At 49.2% G+C, this 22,353-nt stretch overlaps 1 protein-coding gene across 2 annotated transcripts in view; it reads right to left on the reverse strand.

The window, feature by feature from the left end:
- The window catches only part of RETREG1 (reticulophagy regulator 1), a 729,848-nt gene that overhangs the window by 63,029 nt on the left and 644,466 nt on the right, over positions 1–22,353 (reverse strand). For both annotated transcript variants that reach the window (XM_078687778.1, XM_078687779.1), the window contains one exon: positions 10,491–10,555. In XM_078687778.1, the coding sequence (XP_078543904.1) occupies positions 10,491–10,555 (65 nt within the window). The remainder of the gene's footprint in view (positions 1–10,490; positions 10,556–22,353) is intronic.

Consider the following 22,353-nt stretch of genomic DNA (forward strand, 5'->3'; position numbering starts at 1 on the left):
ATAAGGTGAGGGGCTGGCATGCAATATGGTCATGTGATGAAGCAGAATACGGTAGGCAAGCGCGATGCTATCAGTGTTAATTTGGCCATACACAGGCAGAAGGGTACAGTGCCAGGAAACCCGCGAGTGGGTGTTTAGTAAGGGGTTGCATTTTGCCATTCCATAAAAGTGTGTCCTGCGACTGCAATGAGGGTGAGAAAGAAGGGTTCAATGCACTTATGCTGACAGTTACTAGAACAAAGTGTGCATTTAAATTTGGAAGGAGCAGGTCAATTTCCACTACTGGTGCTGTACACGTTTATCAGTTTGAACCCCTATTTTGAGAATATTCAAACACGGGGGTAAACAAGGGCTTAGGCAACCCTATATGTAGGCACATATTGCCTGTAGTGCTCAAATGGATTAAAACAGACATTTCAGGGTAACGAAGAGCATTAGTTTTGCACTTCCGTTTGGGTAAGAATTCTGGCTGGCGTGGGGCTCCCATACAAGGGGAGGCCAGCTGGCAGAGATAAGCGTATGGTGCTGGCCACTAACAACAGTTTGTTAAGAAATACATTGTTGGCCTGGGAGGCGAACTACAATATGTTTTCCATCGTATTCTGAAATGAGTGACTGGGCAGTGATGGATAATGAACGACCTGGCAACACCTAACAAGTAGGCCCTTATTGGCACAGTGCACCATAGGGATTTTACCCTTAACTGCGGGTAAGAGAGAGAGCAGTTGTTTCAATTTCGGCAGGCCATCAAACATGCCTACGGAGGGGTAAATAAAACGGTGGTTACATCAGAGAACAGTAGTTCACATTTTAGTGGAGGCCATCAAACTTGCCTACTATGGAGTAAATAAGCCATGCACAAGCCCAGCAAACAGGAGGGCTTGATTCAACTTTATTCTAAAAGCAAATAAGCGGGCTTGGTAAATAAGGTGTGACCTCTGGAGTGCATATGCTGCAAGGTTCCCCCGATAGGGCCGGGGAACAACTGCAGACTGTTAACCTGTCAGAGGTGGATAGGAATTGTCCAGCTAGAAAGACTGGTAACCTGTCAGAGTTAGATGGGAATTTTCCAGCAGGAAGGACTGGTACCAGCACGTTGCAGGAGGTTATGGAGCCTGCCATGGTGGGGTGGGGGGCCCTGGATATGATGGTGGCCACATCCATGGCTTTGGTGGAGTTACAGGGTGATCCAGAGGCTGATTGGTACAAGGGCTACCCTTTCAGAACCACAATAAGGGTGCATTATGCCAAAATCCCAGGAGTCTTTACAGCAGGACCCTGGTTGAAAGCGACAGCGCCCCGCTAGTCCTTTGGGCGGTTGTAAGCCTGAGCAACCGGGGTCTTGCCTGGTTACGCTTCGTCCCATAAAAGGCGTGTGTAAAAGGTATGGACTTGTTGTCCATGATATGTAAAAGGGATAACCCCCACATAAATAGTAGCACCGATTGGATTGGCCATTGTGCAGTTTGGCTCAGCAGGTGGACAAGGCAGCTTAGGTTAGTCCCTGGATTGCCCGTAAGGTAACCCACTAAGTTGCAATACTCCCCGTTTGTAAAAAACCTGCAGCAAACTTTCTCCAACAAAATCTTGTTTGGATTGTTTATTTTGCGCAGCGTGACTAATTACTGCTGAGTGGGGGGGGGGGGGGGTGCCGATATCGGCACTATGCGGCGCACGCAGTGGACCCATTAAGAGGGGGGGCCCCTTAGTGCCGCTTCAGGCACCTCCCCGCCCTTGTCGCTGGGACTCCCCCCTCAGGTCTGGCGCCTCCCCACCGTCATTTTTGGTGCACGGTGGGCTGGGGACACGTATTTATACCTGCCCCCACCCACTGGCCACCCTCTTTGCCCCCCCACTGGAAACGCTGTCACCCTCCCAACTGCTTACCCTGCAGCCCTACGTGAGGGCTGGCTAATGAATTGAACGTATTAATGTATTCATTTGTGTTGCACGCGGAGTTACAGGGAGATCCGGAGGCTGATTGGTACGAGGGGTACCCTTTCAGGAGCACAATAAGGGTGCATTATGCCAAACCCCCAGGAGTCTTTACAGCAAGACCCTGGTTGAAAGCAACAGCACACCACTAGTCCTTCGGGCGGTGTAAGCGTGAGAAACCAGGGGCTTGCCTGGTTACGTTCCACCGCTAAAAAGGCATGAGTAAAAGGTATGTATTGGTGGTCCATGATATGTAAAGGGGATAACCCTACATAAATGGTAGCACCGATTGGATTGGCCACTGTGCAGTTTGGCTCATCAGGTGGGCAGGGCAGCTTAGGTTAGTCATCGCTGCCTGCCCTTGGATCGCCTGGAAGTTAACCCACCACGTTGGCATACTCCTTGTATGTAATAAACCTGCAGCAAAATTTCTCCAACAAAATCTTGTGTGGACTGTTTATTTTGTGCAGCGCAACTAATTACTGCTGAGCGAGGGGTTGCAGATATCTGCACTATGTTACACACAAACACCAGTGTGGAGACAAGAACCAGCCGAGACCAATGCGGCAGGGCCAAGCAGAGGAGGTAAAGAATTGTCCATACAGTATGCTTTGTGCATGAAGATAGCACGTACCCTGCAAACGTTGTTTGGTTTACATTGCTTAATTGCAAATTTATGATCTAGGTGTAAGTCTAACAGGCAACTGAACCTGCTTTAACACACATTATAGCCTTATATTGATTTTCTCAGTGAGTTTTGAAGTGAGCAACTCACACATTATGCTCCTTTGAGATTACTCTGCTACTATGCACATACTGGCCAACATTCAATAACCAAAAAAAAGGTAGGTGTTTTCACCTCATAGAACACTCATTATCATAATGGTGAAGTTACCATAAATTGCATCCACGATCCTTTGACACAAGGATAACATTCCAGGAATTCACATTACATATTGTGGGAAATGGATCAGAGGAAAAAACCATTCACCTTCTGGCCAGATGCCATATTTTTATTTTACTTCCCACTGATCTTCTTCTCTCCTTATTACTTTCTATTCCTCTACATCACTTCTCCAGTCTTTTGCATATGCTCCTTTTCCACACAGGCTACTCTTCCATGGCTATCTTCCCCTTGGCTCTCCCTTGCTCTTCTTCCCATTCTCACCCCTGCTCTTTCTCCAGTCCAGTCACCCCTCTACTCTGCTCTCTGTGATGGGGTCCTCTCACTTCCCTTTTTATTTCCACCTGACTCTCTCTCTCTACTATTCTTCTCCCTTCCTTTTATAATGTATTTCTCTCTTTCCCTTGGTGCTTCTTTCTCCATCCCTCAGCCTCCTCCTCTTCTAATGCTCTCTCTCTCTTGCCTCTTTCACTCTCCTGTTTCCCTCCTCAACATTCCCACGCTTTGAAAAGGGGGTCTCTCTCAAACATTTTCCTTCTTTTTATATCTCATTATTACTCCCAATTATGTCTCCTCTCCTCACACATATCACTCTCTCTCTCTCTGGTTCTCTCTCTGCGTATCTCTTTCTTTTCCACCTTGGTCTTTCAATATTCTTTCCTTCTTTCCACCACTTTATCCTAAGACCTCCACTTTCCTCTCTCTCCCTTCTTTTTTCTTTCTACAGACCACCAGACATGTTTTGAGTGTGGGGGATAGGAGGATGTTGGAGGAGGTGATATCTCATTATGTCTTCCATCCTTCGGTCTAAATATTTTCCATGCTTTCACTCCTTTTCCATCTCTTTGTATTGTCTCTCTTCTACTCTCCTTATACTGATAATGACCCCTCTTAGTCCAGAGACCATTCAGGCATGCCCTCTTTTTCGTAAGAGGACTCATACTCGCCTCTTCTCTCTGGGTGTCTCTAACTTAGTTACTCTTGTCACTTTCCTTCCTCTGCAATTTATCTAGCCATTCCTTGTAAAGAAGTAACCCAGTGCCACACACTATACTTAATTATAAAGCTGCAGCTTGTGACAGCTGCCTCTCACCAACATCGCTTACCACTTCTACACAGAGCAGCATGTAGCATCCTCATTACTTGGTATAGTTCCATGATTTAATAATCAAAATAGGTATACTAAGAAAATGCCATCAATATTTAGAAATTTGCATTGATGCTCCACAGAGCTCACATCAGCAGTCCTACACTCAACAGGCTCATTGACTAGGAGGAAAGCGAGCAGCTGACTAAGACAGGCCCAGATGGTTCATAGTTGCATCTGTCTCAGTCAGCTCAGTTGAGTTTGAGGCTGGGCCAGCCTACACATGTTTACAGCTTACAAGAGCTCACAGCAGAGCATGTGTGGGCAGGCTTACAGAAGACAATGGAATTCCTATTTCTGGTCAGTGTCAACCCTTGAAAAGGCAGTAGGAAGGTGATGTGACATCAGTAGAAAGTAAGAACTGCTAAAAAGTGGCAGCATGGTATTCAACACATGTTCAATGCTAATGACAAATGTTGTTTAGCTATGCATCTAAGCTTGCTGTAACATGGGCAGAGTTAAGTATTTTTAACAGTTTTTATGTTTTTGAAGAGTTTCAATATGTATTTATTTTTTAAGTATGTTTCCCTTGTATTCCCGCAACAAAATTTAATGCATATTTACTGAGCAGTTCTTTAGATCTTTGGGGGCATGCTAATGTCATCAAAATGCACTACCATCCCAAGCAATATGACCAGCATATCTCACCTCATATTGTAAACAACCATTTTTTTTTTAATTTTGTTTGTTTAAATACTCTTCATTGAGGGAAACAGGAATGATACATGGTATAAGCACAGGGACCCTCTGTGACAGGAAATGAGATATAACCAAAACAAAGACACCATAATACCTAGCAGAACAATATGAAGAAAACAGGATCATAGGGCGGATGTTGGGTGAGTTCCAGCCGGTAGGGTGCCTCCTCACAGCGGGGGAAGGGACAAGAGTCTGTAAAACCTCTGGATGACCGGTCAGATAAAAGAAATACCAGGAGATAGGAGTGGTCTGTTGTGGGAGGAGGGAGATGTGGGGGTCGAGGGGATTGGGGGAGGTATGGGGAAGGAGAAGTATATTTGTTTGCCCCTGGGAGTGACCACAAAGAGGGAGACGGGGGTTAGGGTGCAAACGTTGGCAAGGCTACACTCCAGAAGAGGGGACTGATATCCCCTCTTCTGGAGTATAGCCGCAAATGGAAGGAGGAAGGCCCGGAGAAGGTAAACGGCAACAGAAGCAATTGCAGTGGAGCTAAGCTCAATCGCATGTGTGGGGGTGGGGAGGGGCGGAGGGCCAGCCATAGCATAGAGGATAGTCCAGGTGAACCCACCTTGCCGCCCAGAGGAAGGATATAGGGAAAACAAGGGGAGGAGGGTGACAGCAAACAGGAAAAAGTGGCAAACGTAAAGGATGGGGGAGGATCAGGCAAGACAATAATGTGGGGAAAGGATATGGTGGCTTTATGAGTCCAATAGTAAACAAATCACAGCAAACCTAAAGGAGGAGGGGTTGTTAGGAGGGGCCAAACAGGGAGGGGAAGTGTGGTCAGTGACCTTGACGAAAGGGTATCCAAATGTTCAGGAATCAATCATAATGGTTGGATGGTCTGACAATAATCCGCTCATAAGCGGCCACCAGGAACAACTCACAAAGCCAGGCCTCCAACTCACAAAGCTAGTCCTCCAGGGCAGGGCAGGTAGGGGTTCTCCACATGCAGCAGGATACAGATCTTTGCGGTGGCCAGGGTAGCTGCTGCTCACCTAGATTGCAGGCTCATGATGGCCAGGCATTGGCCAAAGTCATGTAGCAGGACAAACTGACCTTTCAGTTTCTTGACGGGCTGCACCGTCTGCCTGATGGTGTTGGTGACAAAGGACCAATAGGGCACCAGAGCAGGGCATTCCCAAATGAGGTGCAAAATATACCCTGCCACAGAATCACATCTCCAGCATATGGCTGACAGGAGAAGAGAAGAACTCCGGAGGCTGTGCAGTGACCAATGCCAATGGTGCAAAACCTTAAAGTAGCTGAATTTAGGGAAAGCTTCCCTCAGGTATTGATTGCAGTGTGCAAGTAGGTCCCCCTGGTAAGTGTCTGAATACTGAAGTTGCAGTCATTCCAACCACCACTCCTGAAGGGAGCTGGACAGTGTTGTGGAGTAACGGTGATTCTATAGAATTTGGTATAGCCTGATAAATTCCCCTTGAAGGTGCCCCATTTCCATAAGTAATCAATCAAGGATAAAGAGGACAGGTCTAAAGGAAGGGGGCCCAGGACCTGGCAAAGGTAGCGCTTAAAGTGTTGATAATTCCAGAAATGCCTTTTAGGAGAACATATTGTTTTAGGAGACCATATTGTTCTCAGGCTTTTTCAAAAGACTTATAGTCTCCATTCGCAACCAGACCAGAGAGTTAGTGCAGCCCCTTGGGTGCAAACTCTAGCCATGGGGTTCAGATCCCCCAATCTGAAGGGAGGCATTGAACCATAGGGGGGCTTGAGCATAGATGGTAGGGCAAATCTTCAGTAGCTGGTGTGCCTTTCGCCAGGCCTGGACTGTGGCCGCCAGTACAGGGTGGGATGCAAGAGGTCTGCAGTTGGCCCCTGAATGGAACATGTATAGCCCTTGGTGACAGCCCAAAAGGCCGGATTCAAAGCAGACCCAGTTGGGTGTGTCTAGGATAACGGGAAGGACCTATCGAAGAGGGGCCAGCTGAGACGCCAGCCAGTAACACTAGTGTCAGGAACTGACTTTGGCGCCTACCTCGATATACTGTGGACTACAATGCCCAGAAGGCTTTCTGGGAGGAACCGGATTATATAACATCACGTGATGCGGAAGCGCGTTGTACGTGATTCTTGTACTTCGCTGAACCCGTGGAGAGTTTAGACGCCTCTGGTTCCGTGCATGATTCTTCCGGGTTTTTTTATTGTTTCCCGGCTGGGAAGCTGCCCTGACGGAGCCGGAGAGATTGGCTCCATTTCTGCTCAGCTGAGCAGGAGTTTTTTGACCGATGGCCCCGCTAGCGGCTGCTGCGGGGAATCTGATTCTTCAGAGTCTGGTAGGACTCATCCTCGTGATTGGAGTTGGTAATGCTGGCTGTTTCCCTGCTCTGCTGAGCAGGTGTCTGTGATTCCCCCAGCGAGCGGTAGCTGCGAGACAACAGACTTCTGACATTCCCGAGCCCGGCGTGGCTCGTGTCAAATTCCCGGATTTCTTTTTCCTTTGATATCTCCGTTCTGGGGGAAAGCCTTCTTAGGTCCGGTAAGCCACTGCATCCAGACTGGATGTGCAACCCCCGATATTTCCTTTTGATTCTGTTACCTTATGGACTGCCTTTCAATGGAAATGCTCTTAAAGATGGATTAAGCATTTAGCAAGGACTTGCTTTTGAATGATACTTTCAATCTTAAATTGCTGAGAGGATTCCGTACTGCCTTTTGTCTCTTTGACTTTCTTCCTTACTCAAGCCATTATTGAGTTGGATGCTATTCATAACTAAGAATAGGGGGAGTGCGAGCTTTGGTACGTATGTGGTATACCTGTGTTGATTGAGGTGAAACAGCTTTTTTGAAGGTGTCTATAAACTCTGTTTTGGTATTTCAGGACATTGATCCAAGCACAGAAAAAGCATCTTATTATTTGAGACGTAGAAGGGTCCATCTCCAGAGCTGAAACTTAGGTGGGTGTGTTGTCTAGCGAGACCTAATGAGAGTAGCTAGAATATTAGGGTGTGCCTAATCCTTGTATTTTCTCGTTTCAGGTGTCCCTTCCACTGCTGCCCCCTCCCTTCCTTCCCTCGCTTGATTACCTCTACGCTCTGTGTGTTAATCACTGTTCAGAGTGTGGGGAAGTCAGGAGGTGGACCCCTTTAAGCATCACTCTGATCCAGAGGAGTTCGGTTGGATCGTGACAACTAGAGGTTGGGCATGCAAAAGCCACCGTGATCAGTGGCAGCATATAGTTTGTCAAATTTCATCCATGGTTTCCAGCCTTACCATAGAAAGATTTTCAGGGTTTTCTCTAGAGCATCCATCAGCGAGCCAGGAAGTGAAGGGAAATCATATGAAACATGTGGTTCAGTCGAGGTACCACATTAATTTTTGGGACTTATGTAATCTCCCAGAGACAGAGGCCCAGTTACGACCAGCTAGCCATGTCAGCCTCGATGTTCACTTGTAGAGGCTCATGGTTGCACTCCACCATGTGTCGGAGATCGGGGTTAACCTCTATGCCAAGGTAGCGGATGGAGGAGGGGGACCACTTGAAAGGTAGGTCGGCCAGAACTGTTGGAAGCATTTGTAATATGAGAGGCAGGGCGTCAATCCTACTCCAGTTGATCTTGTACCCTAAAAGAGAAGAGAAGTGTGAGATCAGAGCGATAAGAGCCTGCTAAGAGCGATAAGAGCCTGGTAGGGTGAGTGAATATGACCAGGATGCTGTTAGCGTACAAAGTTAATTTGTTTTCCTTGCTAGGGAGGGGAATGCTGTGAGTGCCAGGGGGATATGGAAAGCTATAGCCAGTGGTTCTAGGGCCAGGCCAAAAAAGTAGGGGGACAAAGGAAAATACTATCTAGTACCCCAACACATGTCAAAGGGGGCAGAGGTGTGACCATTGCAGGTGACAGCGGCTGAGGGGCAATCGTACAGGCTCTGGGTTCGAGAAAGAAACATCAGGCCTAGTCCACAGTGGTGCAGTACCCGGAAAAGGTCGTCACGCTCAACCCTGTTGAAGGCCTTCTCAGCGTCAAGTGACAGAGCTAGTTTCTCGTCCTCATCAGACTGAACCAACCAGAGAATGTAAGAAAGGAGCCAAAGGTGAAACGGTGAGGTGCGGTGGGGGACAAACCCTTCCTAGTCCCTATGTCCACATTCAACAGAGAGATTGGACGTTAGCTGGAGCAGGCCAGCAGCTCCGTGCCTGGTTTGGGGATAAGAGTGATAGCTGCTCGTTTAGCCTCCAAGAGAAGGGGATAAGGCGTGGCCTCCTCTGAGTACATCTTACATAGGAGAGGAGCCAGCACTTCTGTATTGATTTTATAGTATTCAAATGGGTAACCATCTAGCCCCAGGACCTTACTGTGGGGCAATTCAATAATTGCATCTAAGATTTCTTCGGTGGTGATGTCCACTTCTAAGGCCTGTCTCTTGTCGGTCGTAAGGCAGGGGACGGTGTTGTGGTACAGGACCGCTTCAATCTTGGCAGGGTTACTAACGATGTTGGACTCCAAGACATCGAGAGGGTGGGTAAGGAGTTGTGCATCTTCCCAACAAATGGTCGGGATGAGCGAGATGCATCCTGCTAGCACAATTTCAAAGCCAAGCCTTTTCCCCGCTCTCATAGTGGTGATGCCTAAGGAGAAACACTGCAGTTTCGGCTCAGGAGGTGTATAGAACATTGTGGTCATTTTTGGCCTGTAGCAGAGCCTGCAGCGTGGCCGGGTAGGGGGACTGAGAGTATTGGGTCATGATAAATACCAGGGTTGACTCCAATTGCAGCTGTCTACTTTAGACTTCAACCTTTCTTTAGGAAGTAGCGTGCAAAAGATCCCCCTGAACCATCGCTCCTCCCTCCCCCGCCCGCCCACAGGGTACTTGGTGATGTTATGGACCCCTCATTTGAAATAAGGCAAGCGCGGAGATGAGAGCGCAATCTCTCTTTTTCAGTGGGGGACTAGTAGTACCAGAGATTGAGATGCCAATTCGGGGGTGGGCAAATGACATCTAGATCAAGATGGTGGCATATGACATCATGGTCAGAGACTCCAGTGGAGACTACTGTTGCATCCACCAGGTGCCCAAACTCTGAAGAGATAAAAGTTTATCCTGCACCGGGTAGCATGCACCCGAGATGTGTAGGTGTAGTTCCTCTCAGCAGGATGACGCAATCACCATGATTCAGTCAGGGAAAATCCGGGATCAGGTCGTGGAGGAGACCTAACTCCATGGTGATGTTCCAGCCCCCTCCCACAGCGAACCTTTGTTGTAGTATGCTGACGATTGTAAGCAATCTTGAATGATACCGGAGGATTCTCCCTCCTTTTCAGCCCTCTGTTGCTCCTTGGATACGTTTGTGCAACTAAATACCACCACATACTTCCATTTATACACTATATCTCTGTCGATGGGTTTAGCTGGACCGTCTGACCACACCTATGTGTAGAATAATTAGATAAGATTAGTTTTATTAGATATAGTAAGTTTATTTTTCCTGTTATTTTGACCCAGCTACTTCGGCCGCCATCACTGACACATGTTCCATTGTCATTGCCCTAGCTCGTGGGTCTGTACCTACTGGACCAAAGGAGCCATGCTGAGTTACATTGATGTATTGGTGCAGTGCAGAGCATCTATTTGAATCATTGCACTGTCCTTGCCGAAGTCAATTTCTGCTTGGTAACCTTTGTTAACTGGTAGAGAGCTCAAGTTCCTTTTCAGGAGCCTGGATTGAGTTCTGCATCATCTTGCTTATGGGGCATACCTTTTCCTGTCAAGCAAATGTCTAGCATACATCCTGAACATGAGAAGCTAAGCAGGTGCTAACTGAAAGAACAAAGAAAGATAGGTACCTCAGGATACAAGGTGGCACTGTCTAGCTCGCTGTCATCTTCACAATTCTTCGCGCTGGCCTTCTCTACAAAAGAGAGCAAGAAAAACACATTTACCTTCCAGTCTGTGTAGAAGCACTACAATTCAATGGCACTGCCATGCATTATACTCCCCCCCCCATTTGTTCTTACATGCAATTTTTCGTTATTCTGATACAGAGATTACTCTTTAATAGGTATATGAAACATGGAAGCCTGTAATCCCTGTATAAAAGCTCAACTCCGATTTCCTTATCGCCTGTAACAAAGAATTGACATAGCAGTTTACCTATAATAAGTTGTAACAGTTAAGTTCTAACGTCACAATGTCTACTACCTGGAGGCAAAGTGAAAGGCAGGTCACGGAGCATAATTACAAATGTAGGTTGAACAAGGAAACAGAAAGTGCCTTTTCCTTCTTCTGATATGTTTTTCCAACCTGAAATATGCTAATCAGAAAGGAGATATCTGCGTTAACATGTTTACGTGTTTTTCCATGTTATAAATCATTCCAGGGAAAAGAGAATCACTGCATGTTCCAACACTGCATTTTGTTGGCTTACGTTAAACTGATCCTAAGACCTTATGGCAAAAGTTATTAACTGCTTTTTGGTGTCCTTAATTCCGCAGCACAGTTTCTGCTTTTCTTCTTTGTGTCTGCAATGAATGTGAAAGAGCAAGACACAAAGAATGTAAACAGTTTATAAGAAGGGTGAAGGTGTTACCATGCATTATAGAAATATAACCTCTGCCGTTCATTAATGGGATATTGCAAGCTATCTTGGAGTTCAGTGACCTTGTAAGGAAACTCTTTTGTATGATCAAGGAACTCCTCTGTGAATATCAACATTCTTATAATGTACAGAAGGGGGTACTTTATTTCAAATTTAGATGCCTGTAATCGTGTAGGTTTCTCTAAGCACCACCCATGAGTCTATCGTAAATAGCCTTGACGTCTACGAGACTTACATGTATAACACATGCTAAGAGGTCAACCCCATGAGTTGGAGAAAATAATATGCGGATGTTCTCAGCAGTCAAAGGATATGTTTTAATTGATGATCCTATAAAGTAAAAAATTAAAAGGTGATAGTAGGGCCTGTGGCCTTAGGCTTGGACAATAAGTCTGTTGGAGATGAGCTGGACTTGCGCGAGAATACTGAAGGTGTGAAGACAAAGTCACTTTTTCATGAAGTAGCCTTCTTTCATGAAGCTAAATTAAATTCTAGCAAAGCTCATAGTCCCATAAATAACAGCAAACCGATATCCCCCTCACCGAACACACAAGGAAGTAACTTATAGGGCAGACGAATAAAAGCAAGTCTACCCCCTCTACTTACTCCAGTTCACCAAGTTTGCAGTGTGAACATCTAGCATGGCCTGTCGATGGTTTGTTCTTTCGATCATTGGATTTCCCATCTCTGATTCAGCATGAAAAAAATAATCCACCCACCTGAAAAACTCAAAGATTGAATAACAATATGTCACGAACCTATCCAAATTACTGTCCGCGTACTGATGGCCCGCTGTACTTGCACGTATTGATATAATCCTCCCCGTGAAAAACTACTTTACCCTCTGCTTGAATAAGGGAAAGCAGGCAAAATACCCTTGCGGCATAGCTGCTGGGAGAAATAGGCTTGTTTTGTGTTGTCTTTTTTGAAATAACCAGCAAACGGTACAAATCGGTGACAATGCGCCTCACTAGCACAACTAAGATCCCACATTTACTACAGTATAGCCAACTACTGTAGACATTGAATCTGTTCTTAGAGATACTGAAATAAGTCTTTGCCCTAAACCATTGCACTTGTGCACAGGGCTTGTGCACAGAACTTTTAAATACCTGAAGCTTGAGCCCTCTCCATGGTTCACCAAATCTTGATGGGTGGACACCAGCATGGGGTACTGAATTAGATAGGAAGGGCACTGTCCCTGTTTGCATCTCAGGCATCCTTAACTGGGTGCAATCTTTGAAACCAAGACAGAGCTCTTGCAAAACACAGAAAAACATGTGCTATCCTCAGCACAGTTGCAATCTCTGACATTTGAGCATGTCCTGGGAACAGCCAGGCGCGGTGCGTCCATTGGGGCGTAGGGGCGTAGCCCCACTAAGCCCCATGGACCTACCGCGTCGTCACTAGAAGCCAAATACAAATATTTTAAAAAATCGCGCTGTCTGCCGGCCGGGAAACCGGGAGACACCCGACTTTCCCGAAGTGCGCAGGGGGGGGGGGTAAGATGGGCCTGCTGCAGCTGCGCAAGTGTACTTTTGGGCACAAACATGCCCGCGCATGCGCAGATCGTTTTACTGTGAATTCCCCCTTAGACAGAGGACCAGGGGGCGGGCCGCAGCCCCCGGGGTTACACAGGGCGACTGGGCGAGGAGTCATGGTGCCCCCCCAGCCAATCCTGGCGCTGCATACAGCGCCAGGATTGACTGGTCAATACATAGCCCGGGTACATAACCCCTGACGGTTAGCGCGGCCGACTTTGGTGCTGGGAAACCAGGTTCGAGCCTCTTATCAAACCATAAAAATGTATACATGACTTACTTTGGTGTTAAATAAATAGATATTTTAGAAAACAAATAAAAATGATGTTCCGACTAAGGTTTGAAATTGGTGTCGAATAAATACATGTTTTAAAAACAATTAATATTAATCATGTATCATTGGTGCTGGAGTACAAGGTTCGAGTCTGGTATTGAACACTGACAAGCTGTGTGCAAGTTATATGGTCATAAAAATACATGAATGATGGATGATGGATGGGTGGATGCATGAATGGATGCAGGATGAATGATGGGTGGATGAATGGATGGGTGGATTGCATGAACGAATGATGGATGCAGGATGGGTGGATGGGTAGATGAATGAATGATGATGCAGGATGGATGCAGGGTGGATGGATGGATGGGTGCATGAATGAATGATGGATGCAGGATGGATGGATGGGTGGATGGGTGGATGCATGAATGGATGCAGGAATGGATGCAGGATGGATGATGGATGGGTGGATGGATGGGTGGATGGGTGGATGCATGAATGAATGATGGATGGATGCCGGATGTATGCAGGATGGATGGGTGGATGAATGAATTAATGATGATGGATGCAGGGTGGATGGGTGGATGCATGAATGAATGATGGATGCAGGATGGATGGGTGGGTGGATGGATGGATGGATGTGTGGATGCATGAATGAATGATGAATGATGGATGCAGGATGGATGCAGGATGGATGGGTGGATGCATGAATGAATGATGGATGCAGAATGGATGCAGAATTGGTGGATGGATGGATGGGTGGATGCATGAATGAATGATGGATGGATGCAGGATGGGTAGATGAATGAATGATGGATGCAGGGTGGATGGATGGGTGGATGCATGAATGAATGATGGATGCAGGATGGATGCAGAATTGGTGGATGGATGGATGGATGGGTGGATGCATGAATGAATGATGGATGCAGGATGGATGGGTGGGTGGCTGCAGGAATGGATGCAGGATGGATGATGGATGGATGGGTGGATGCATGAATGAATGATGGATGCAGGATGGATGGGTGGATGAATGAATGATGGATGCAGGATGGATGCATGGATGGGTGCATGAATGAATGATGGATGCAGGATGGATGGATGGGTGGCTGCATGAATGGATGCAGGAATGGATGCAGGATGGATGATGGGTGGATGGATGGGTGGATGCATGAATGATGGATGCAGGATGGATGGGTGGATGAATGAATGATGGATGCAGGATGGATGGGTGGATGCATGAATGAATGATGGATGCAGGGTGGATGGGTGGATGGACGGATATGTGGATGCATGAATGAATGATGGATGCAGGATGGATGGGTGGATGAATGAATGATGGATGCAGGATGGATGCAGAATTGGTGGATGGATGGGTGGATGCATGAATGAATGATGGATGCAGGATGGATGGGTGGGTGGATGCATGAATGAATGATGGATGCAGGGTGGATGGGTGGATGCATGAATGAATGATGTATGGATGCAGGATGGGTGTGGGTGGGTGGGTGGATGGATGGATGGGTGGATGCATGAATGATGTATGGATGGATGCAAGGTGGTTCGGGCTCGCTCGCTGCGGTGCAATATTCAAATGAGTTTACGCCTCACCACTTTCAAATGTCACCAGCCGCCCCTGGGAACAGCACATTAGTGAAAGATGGAGCTGTTGGAAACCCCATTCTGTTTTTCACTTCAAGCAGGTATGCCTCATTTTTAAAAGGGGGAGAGATCTTCCTCACAGGCGGGTGCAGTGTGAAACTGTAACAGTACCTGCCTGCCGGAGGATGTCTTTTGGGGAGCTCACAGGAACCCTGTGCCTCCAGCCCAAAGGGCTTCTTCGCGGGGCTGTGAGCCACCTCATACGAGGAGCATACTCATTGGGCCTCCACACAGTTTATTTTGTCTTGCATTCATGTCTGTAATATAGTGTGAGCAAAGAGGCGAAAGCATACACTTGTTTGCCTGCGGCCTCTCCCATGCAAATGGAGGAATGCAGTGGGGGTGCGCAAACTCACATTTCGTGCTGCAGAGATCTTTATTATAGATAGGGCTATACAAGTGTCAGTGGCCCCTTCTGTAATATCATAATGCTTGATGGGTGCAAAATGCAGGTACAAACATCACCTGCACCCCATTACACTGTTTCATTTAGTCCCTGCTGCACACAGATCTGTCTACCTCATGCAGATCCACCTTTTACAAACGATATAGATCAATTAATGAACTATTCACATTGCAAGAGAAGATTGTGTGTGTGTGTCTGTGAGTGTCTGTGTGTATATATATGTGTGCATGTGGGTGTGTGCACGTGCAAGCGCGTTTGCATGTTTGTGTAGGCATCCAAGGCCGATTCACAAAAGTAATCTGAGAGCAAATCCTAACTTTACTACTTTCGGAATTGACAAATGGCATTTAGGAGTAGTAAAGTTAGAATTCCTAACTTTACCACTCCTAAATGCCTTTTGTGTTTTGTGAATACCAAAATCGTAAAGTTAGAATTTTGCCTCAGTTTAGGATTAGTAAAGTTAGAAATCCTAACTTTACTACTCCTAAATGCATTTTGTGAATACGGAAAGTAGTAAAGTTTGGATTTTGGCTCAGATTACTTTTGTGATTCGGGCCCCCAAAGTTTAAACCAAGTAAAATAATGCACATTGGCTGTAGGAGACTAGAGAAAATGATCTTGTTTTTTATGTAATAAAAGGCTTCGTAGATTTAGGCTGGGAAAGTTGTTTGGATCAGTAGTAAAATATATTTAAAATGTACTTTGTTGATGCAGATGTTGTGGAGGTAGAGATATGTATTTTGTTTTTACATCACGATAGTACCATACAACCCAATCCCAGTCAGTCAAAGATGCTGCTGACTGAGAAGGGAATATTGTTTAGCCTCCCTTAAATGTATTTTCAGCTTATTACATATTTTACATATTTCACTTCAGTCCCATGCTTTGTTACTTCAGCAGAACCATTCATAGCGTCATCAACCACAGATGCACATTTTTAAATGAGTAAAGGTCACACAATTGTTGTGCAGCCCCCAAACAAAAATTATGAACCAGCTATGCTGATTTTCTCTGTCAAATGCATATATGCTCATGGAAATAACCACTATATAAACTTAAAAATATGCAAATACAAAGACGTTTTATTCTTGTTTATAACACATACAGTAAATGTAGAGTCAGAACCACAACAACATAGGAACCGATTTTCACCAAAACGGTGGACATGAAGCTCTTGTAAGGGTTTGGATTGACCATGGTGGTGTTCTACATCACAGAGGTATCTTGTGCCTTTTCCATGTCAATCATTTGTGAGTATGCCTCAAGTGGGGAGTAAAGGCTGTGTGAAAATTTCTCCAGTGATCTGTATTCTGCTGCCTCAGTGTGATGTTGGATTTAACTAAATCATCAAGAATCCCTTTCATTTTGCTACGATAGGCCAAAGGTACATTCCTAACCCTATGCCTTACAGGTACCGCATTGTCCTTAAGGATGATCTTATGTTTGAATTGGGCGTACTCGCCTAACTTTTCATTAAATACTTTTGGGAATTCCTTCTTGATGCTATCTACAAATTCATTGTCACCCGGGGCTACCATGCAAACTGGCCATGGAATGCTTGGGTCAATATATACAGGGGGTGAGGCATTGGGATCTAATTTAATGCCCATCTCTTTCTGATGGGGCCAGCCTAAAAGCGACTCCCCTTTGTTAGCAATATATATTTTTTTTTCAAAACCGTGTTTATTAAGAGTTCAATCAAGATTCAGGACAGCCCTCCACAGTCAGGAGGAGACTGTCAACAGCACAGACAGAGAAAGGCATGGTAGTGAACTCAGAGTTTTATGGAAACAAAAGGGGCACGCCCCTAAACCCCCCAGCCCACCCATCCCCAACAGCATCCCCCAACACCCCTTCCGACTACCCACCCCTTATCCCACCCTAACCCAGTGCACGTGATCGCTAGTCAGCAACAGGAGACGGAAGCAATGTCAGAGTTGGCTAATAGCCTAGGGCCCGGGGTCCACATCAAGGGCCAGCACATCATCAATGTCAGCTGGGGGATCGAGGTCCAGATCCCTGTAGTCTGCCCACCGCTTCCAGATCTTATAGTGTTTCCGGGGGCACCCCCTGGCCTCAAACACGGGTAATTCTAAACCCATCAGATAGTCTAAACCTGCCTTCCACGCACTCAGGGGGGGGGCACGTTCGCACTTCCATGGTTGGGCCAGGTCACGCTTAGCCACCACGAGTCCCAACAGCAGTAGGTGGCGCTTGTAAATGTTACCCCCAACATTTTCCAGAATATGAAGGAGACCCAGCCTAGGGGTACGGGGAACATCCCACCCCAGCACTTCCGACAGGCAGTCCCACACACCCGCCCAGAATCGGGTCAGCCTCTCACAGGACCACACGGTATGGAAAAGTGTCCCCCTCTCAGCACCACACCTCAGACATTCAGGGGCAGCTATGAGGCCCGCACGCCACAGCCGCTCCCTAGTATAATAGGCCCTATGGAGGTATTTAAATTGAATGAACCGAAGACGGACGGCTATAGCTGCACACCGAGGGGATTCGAGGGCCTCCCGCCAGTCGTCATCATCCAAGGGGCCAACATCACTCTCCCAGGAGGCCTTCAAAGTCGAAAGGGAGGGGGAGCAGTTGACGACCAGGGAGCGGTATATCTGAGAGACTTTCTTGTCGCCCAGGTCGCCCATAAACAATTTAGCCTCAATGGGACTAAAGTCGGGGAGCTGTTCCAACCCCACTAGGCTGGGGCCAAGGGCATGTCGGAACTGAAGATAGCGAAAGAATTGGGACCTGGACAAATTATACTCGGAGCTAAGGTCCTGAAAGGACTTAAGCGTGGTTCCGTTGAGAACATTACCGAGGGACGAAATCCCGATCGCGTCCCAGCCGCCGAACCCGGACAAGGAGGCCAGCTCTGGTAGTAGACCGTTATGCCACAGTGGCGTCTCGGCCGTCAGCCTGCCCCACCACCCCATGCGGCGCAGAGCCTGCCGCCAGATCGCGAAGACCACCTGGGTGACCCTTGGCAAGGCCCTCCTCCGCCTGGCCGAGTACAGCAGAGTGTGGAGAGTGGCACCACCCATCAAGGAGTGTTCCAGTGCATAGGCCGGATCGCTACGATCCCCATACCACCACTCGTTGAGCACTAGAAGGTGGGAGGCCTGGTAATACGATAGCAGATCCGCGGACGCCAAGCCGCCACAGTAGGCAGAGAGGAAGCAGGTACGCAGTGCCACCCTAGAGGCACCCCCGGCCCACAGAAATCTGCCCAGCACCGAGTTGACACCACGGAACCACTGCGGGTCTATTTTATACGGGTGATTCTGTAGTTGGTAAAGGAGCCGAGGCAGGGCCACCATTTTGAAAATAGCCGACCGGCCATAGATATTGAGGGGCATACGCGTCCAGGTCTTAACATCAACCTGGACCCTGTCCCACACCGGCTGGATGTTACGATCCCATGCCACAGCAGGCGAGGCCGAGAGGTGAACGCCCAGGTACTTCATGCCGTCGACCGCCACCCGAAGAGACGCAGCCCACTGGCAACTCACCGAGGCACCCCCCAGAATCCACAGGGTTGACTTGCGAGGGTTAAGAAAGAGCCCCGACGTCTGGCCGAACTCCCGCATTATGTCAAGAACACGAGGTCCTGTACGGTGTAAATCGGTCATGAAAAAGAGCACGTCGTCCGCATACAGGGCAATGCGGTCCGAGTGGCCCGACCCCCACACAAAGCCCCGATAGAGCGCGTCCTGGCGCACTCGGGCGGCCATGGGTTCCATGGCTAGCGCGAAGAGGTACGGGGAGAGGGGGCACCCCTGACGAGTGCCCCTGGCCACGGGGAATCGCGCGGAAATCGCCCCAGAGACGCGCACAGAAGCGGTGATATCGGTATAGAGTAGCTTTACATAGGAGACGAAAACCGGACCCAGGTTCAGTAGTGGCAGGAGGGTAAGGAGGTAGGCCCAGCTGACCGAGTCAAAGGCACTATCTATGTCAGCCAACAACAGCGCCGCCTGGTCCCCAGTCGTCCCAATCGCGTCAATCGCCGCCTGCGCCCGCCGAATGTTGTGTCGCGTCGCCCGGTGCGGCATGAATCCCGCCTGATCCGGGTGGACAAGGGCCGATATGTGGGGAAGCAGGCGATTCGCAAGTGCCTTGGCCAGGAGTTTGGCTTCAAAATTAATAAGGGAGATGGGTCGGTAGGACTCGTGGCGCTCGGGGGGTCTGCCCAGCTTTTGAAACACCACAATCTCGGCGTGACGCCAGTCCGGGGGGAGGCTACCCCGCTCCCGAGCCAGTTCCAGAGCCCGCCTGTAATGCGGCCCAAGCTGCAGGTGGAATTTCCGGTAAAATTCACTGGGGAACCCACTAGGCCCAGGTGCTTTACCCGTATTGAGTTGACCCAGCGCGTCACCCAATTCCTCAGCTGTCAGGGGGAGATCCAGGGCATCGCGGACCTCGTCAGGTACCGCTTGCGGGCGAACCGCCGCGAGGTAAGCCTCAATGCCATCGGGGGAGAGGCCCTCACGAGGGGCATACTGACGCTCGTAGTAGCGCGCGAAGCTCGCAGCAAGGATCGAAGGGTCTGTTATCGCCACCCCCGCGCCGTCGACCAGCCCCGGTAAAGTGATCGGCTGAAAAGTCTGCTGACACAACCGGTGGAGCATGGTGCAGGACTTGTCGCCCCACTGGTACACCCTACTACGCGTAGCCAGCCACGCTTGGCGGGCCTCATCCAACAAGACCGAGGAGTAAGACCGTTGTGCTTGTAACAGCAGCCGCAACGTCATATCATCAGCCGCCTCCCTGTGTCGTGCCTCACGCCTTTCCACACTCTCCGCCGCAGTGGCAATACTTTCTTGTCGGGTCCGGCGGGCAGAAGCGCACCAGGCAATATCGACAGCCCTCATGGCGGGTTTCATGGCTTCCCACACCGTCACTGCATCAACCTCATCCGTCAGATTGTCCCGCCAATAGTGGGCGATCGCACTGCGCAGGTGCCGAGAATAGCCCGGTTGCTGCAGGTGCCATGTAGACATCCGCCACCTGAATGGTTGGCGCGCCTTGCAAAGGTCAATTTGAACCGCCACAGGGGAGTGGTCGGACAGCCCGCGAGGTCGGATCGCCGCCCCCTTTACTCTATCAAGGAAAGTCCCCGGTACAAATACACAGTCTAAGCGTGAAAGGGAGCCATGCACAGCAGACACATAGGTGTATTCTCGTCTCTCTGCATGAAGGTGTCTCCACACATCCACCCATCCAAGGCCATCAATCATTGCACTCAGCTTCGTAGGCGAGGCCGCAGCCGCGACCCCCTGCCTCCTCTGCCTGTCCAGAGCCACATCCAACACGTCGTTCCAGTCGCCACCAATCACCGCCAGAGAACGGGGAAGTTCGGCCCACAGGGTAAACAGTCGCTCCGCAAGGGCCCACTGCAGCGGGGGAGGGGCATACACACTACCAAGGATTACGGGCTCCACACCAATCTTCCCTTGCACAAACACAAACCGGCCCTGCGGATCGAGCCACTGACGCTCATGGGTATAAGCTAGTCGTTTATGAACCAGGATAGCCACCCCCCTCGAGCCCCTGGCAAACCCTGCATGAAACACCTGGTGGAAGCCAAACCTCTGTAGGCTCAGAGCCTTCGTACCCAGCATGTGCGTTTCCTGGAGGAGGAGCACGTCAGCCAGGTCCCTTTTTGCCCAGCGGAGCACAGCCCCCCGTTTGATCTTGTCCAGGAGCCCCCGGACATTCCAACTCAGTACACGCATGAGAGCAGTAGATGGCACAAGTCGTGGGGCGTCAGCCATCGTCCCAATGGGTCCGTGTCCACAATCCCCGCAACCCAACCCAAACTCCCAGCCCACCAGCCGCCGACAGCATACGAAACACGTGCATCCCACAGAACACATTCCCAACCCCCGCTACCCCACTAGTCCCAACCCAACCCCCCAACAACCAAACACCCCAGAACACCCCTCCCCCACCCCAATACCTCAAGAAACAATGAAGCTTCTGTCGCGGTATACGGTACTTCAGACCCAAAACACAGCGTCTAAAGCCAGTCATACCAATGGATCCCAATTAGACCCCCCTTAAAACCAACCAGGCACACTCCCAGAACCACCCCCCAACCCCATCCGGAGGAGGCGGCCCATAAAGTGCACCCCGAACCCACTCCAGGGAAACAGCAACATCAGTAGTAAGGCACCACAAACCAAGGGGTGTCGGACCGCAAGCGTCCACACCCCCACCAGGAAAGGAGTCAATACTGCACCAGTCAACGGCTGCTCCATCGGCCAGAGTTCAGCAGCCACGGGGTAGGGACATCGACGAGAGGCCGCCAGCAGGTAGCCCCGGCCTGCGACAATCCTGAGTCTTCGCCAGGCTATTCTGTGTCAGGTTGTGTGTCCCCCAGCAAGGGATCCCGGGACAGGGACCTCCGTCGGGAGCGGGATTTGCGATGGCGTTTCCCCTTGGCAGGCGGGTCGCTCCGGTCCGTCGAGGAGCCACGTGGCGACCCGGAGTGCAACCCCGGCTGGACGTGCGGGCGAATCCTGACAGTTTCATCAGTCCAATTGAAGACGGCCTCTGGTGTATCGAAGAAGAGAGTCTTTGAGTTGAAGACCACCCTGAGGCGAGCCGGGTATAGCAGCGAATACTGGATCTTGAGACCTCGCAACTTGGCCTTTGCCTCCAGAAAGGAATGCCTCTGCTGGTGGACCAGTTTGGTGTAATCAGGGAATATCATAATCTTGTGGTTGTCATAGAGCAGCGTGTCCTTGAGCCGCGCTTCCCGGAGGATAACATCCCTGTCGTGAAAGTTAAGGAGCCTTGCAATGATCGGGCGAGGTCGCTCCCCAACCGGCGGTTTCTGCGTCAAGGTGCGATGCGCGCGCTCCACCACAAAGCAGCTCGACAGGGCGTCCGGGGGCAGCCAGCTCTCCAGCCACCGAGACAGGAAGACATCCATGGGCCCTTTCTCACAGTCCTCCGGAAAGCCAACAAAGCGCAGGTTGTTCCGTCGCGCCCGCCCCTCGGCATCTTCCACCCGCAGTGCCAGGCCACGTTGAGTCTGTTCCATGTCGGCAATCTTCTTCTTAAGGACGCCAACATCACCCTCTACTGTCGTGACCCTGGTCTCCGTCTCCGTTATGCGAGCGACTGCGTTGCGGAGGTCCTGGCGCAGAAGCATCACATCGGCTCCCACCGCTCCAATTTTCGCATCTAACATATCACGGGACTGATTGATGGC

The sequence above is a fragment of the Lissotriton helveticus genome, chromosome 4_1 (genome assembly GCF_964261635.1).
Source record: "Lissotriton helveticus chromosome 4_1, aLisHel1.1, whole genome shotgun sequence".
In the NCBI taxonomy this organism is placed as follows: Eukaryota; Metazoa; Chordata; class Amphibia; order Caudata; family Salamandridae; genus Lissotriton; species Lissotriton helveticus.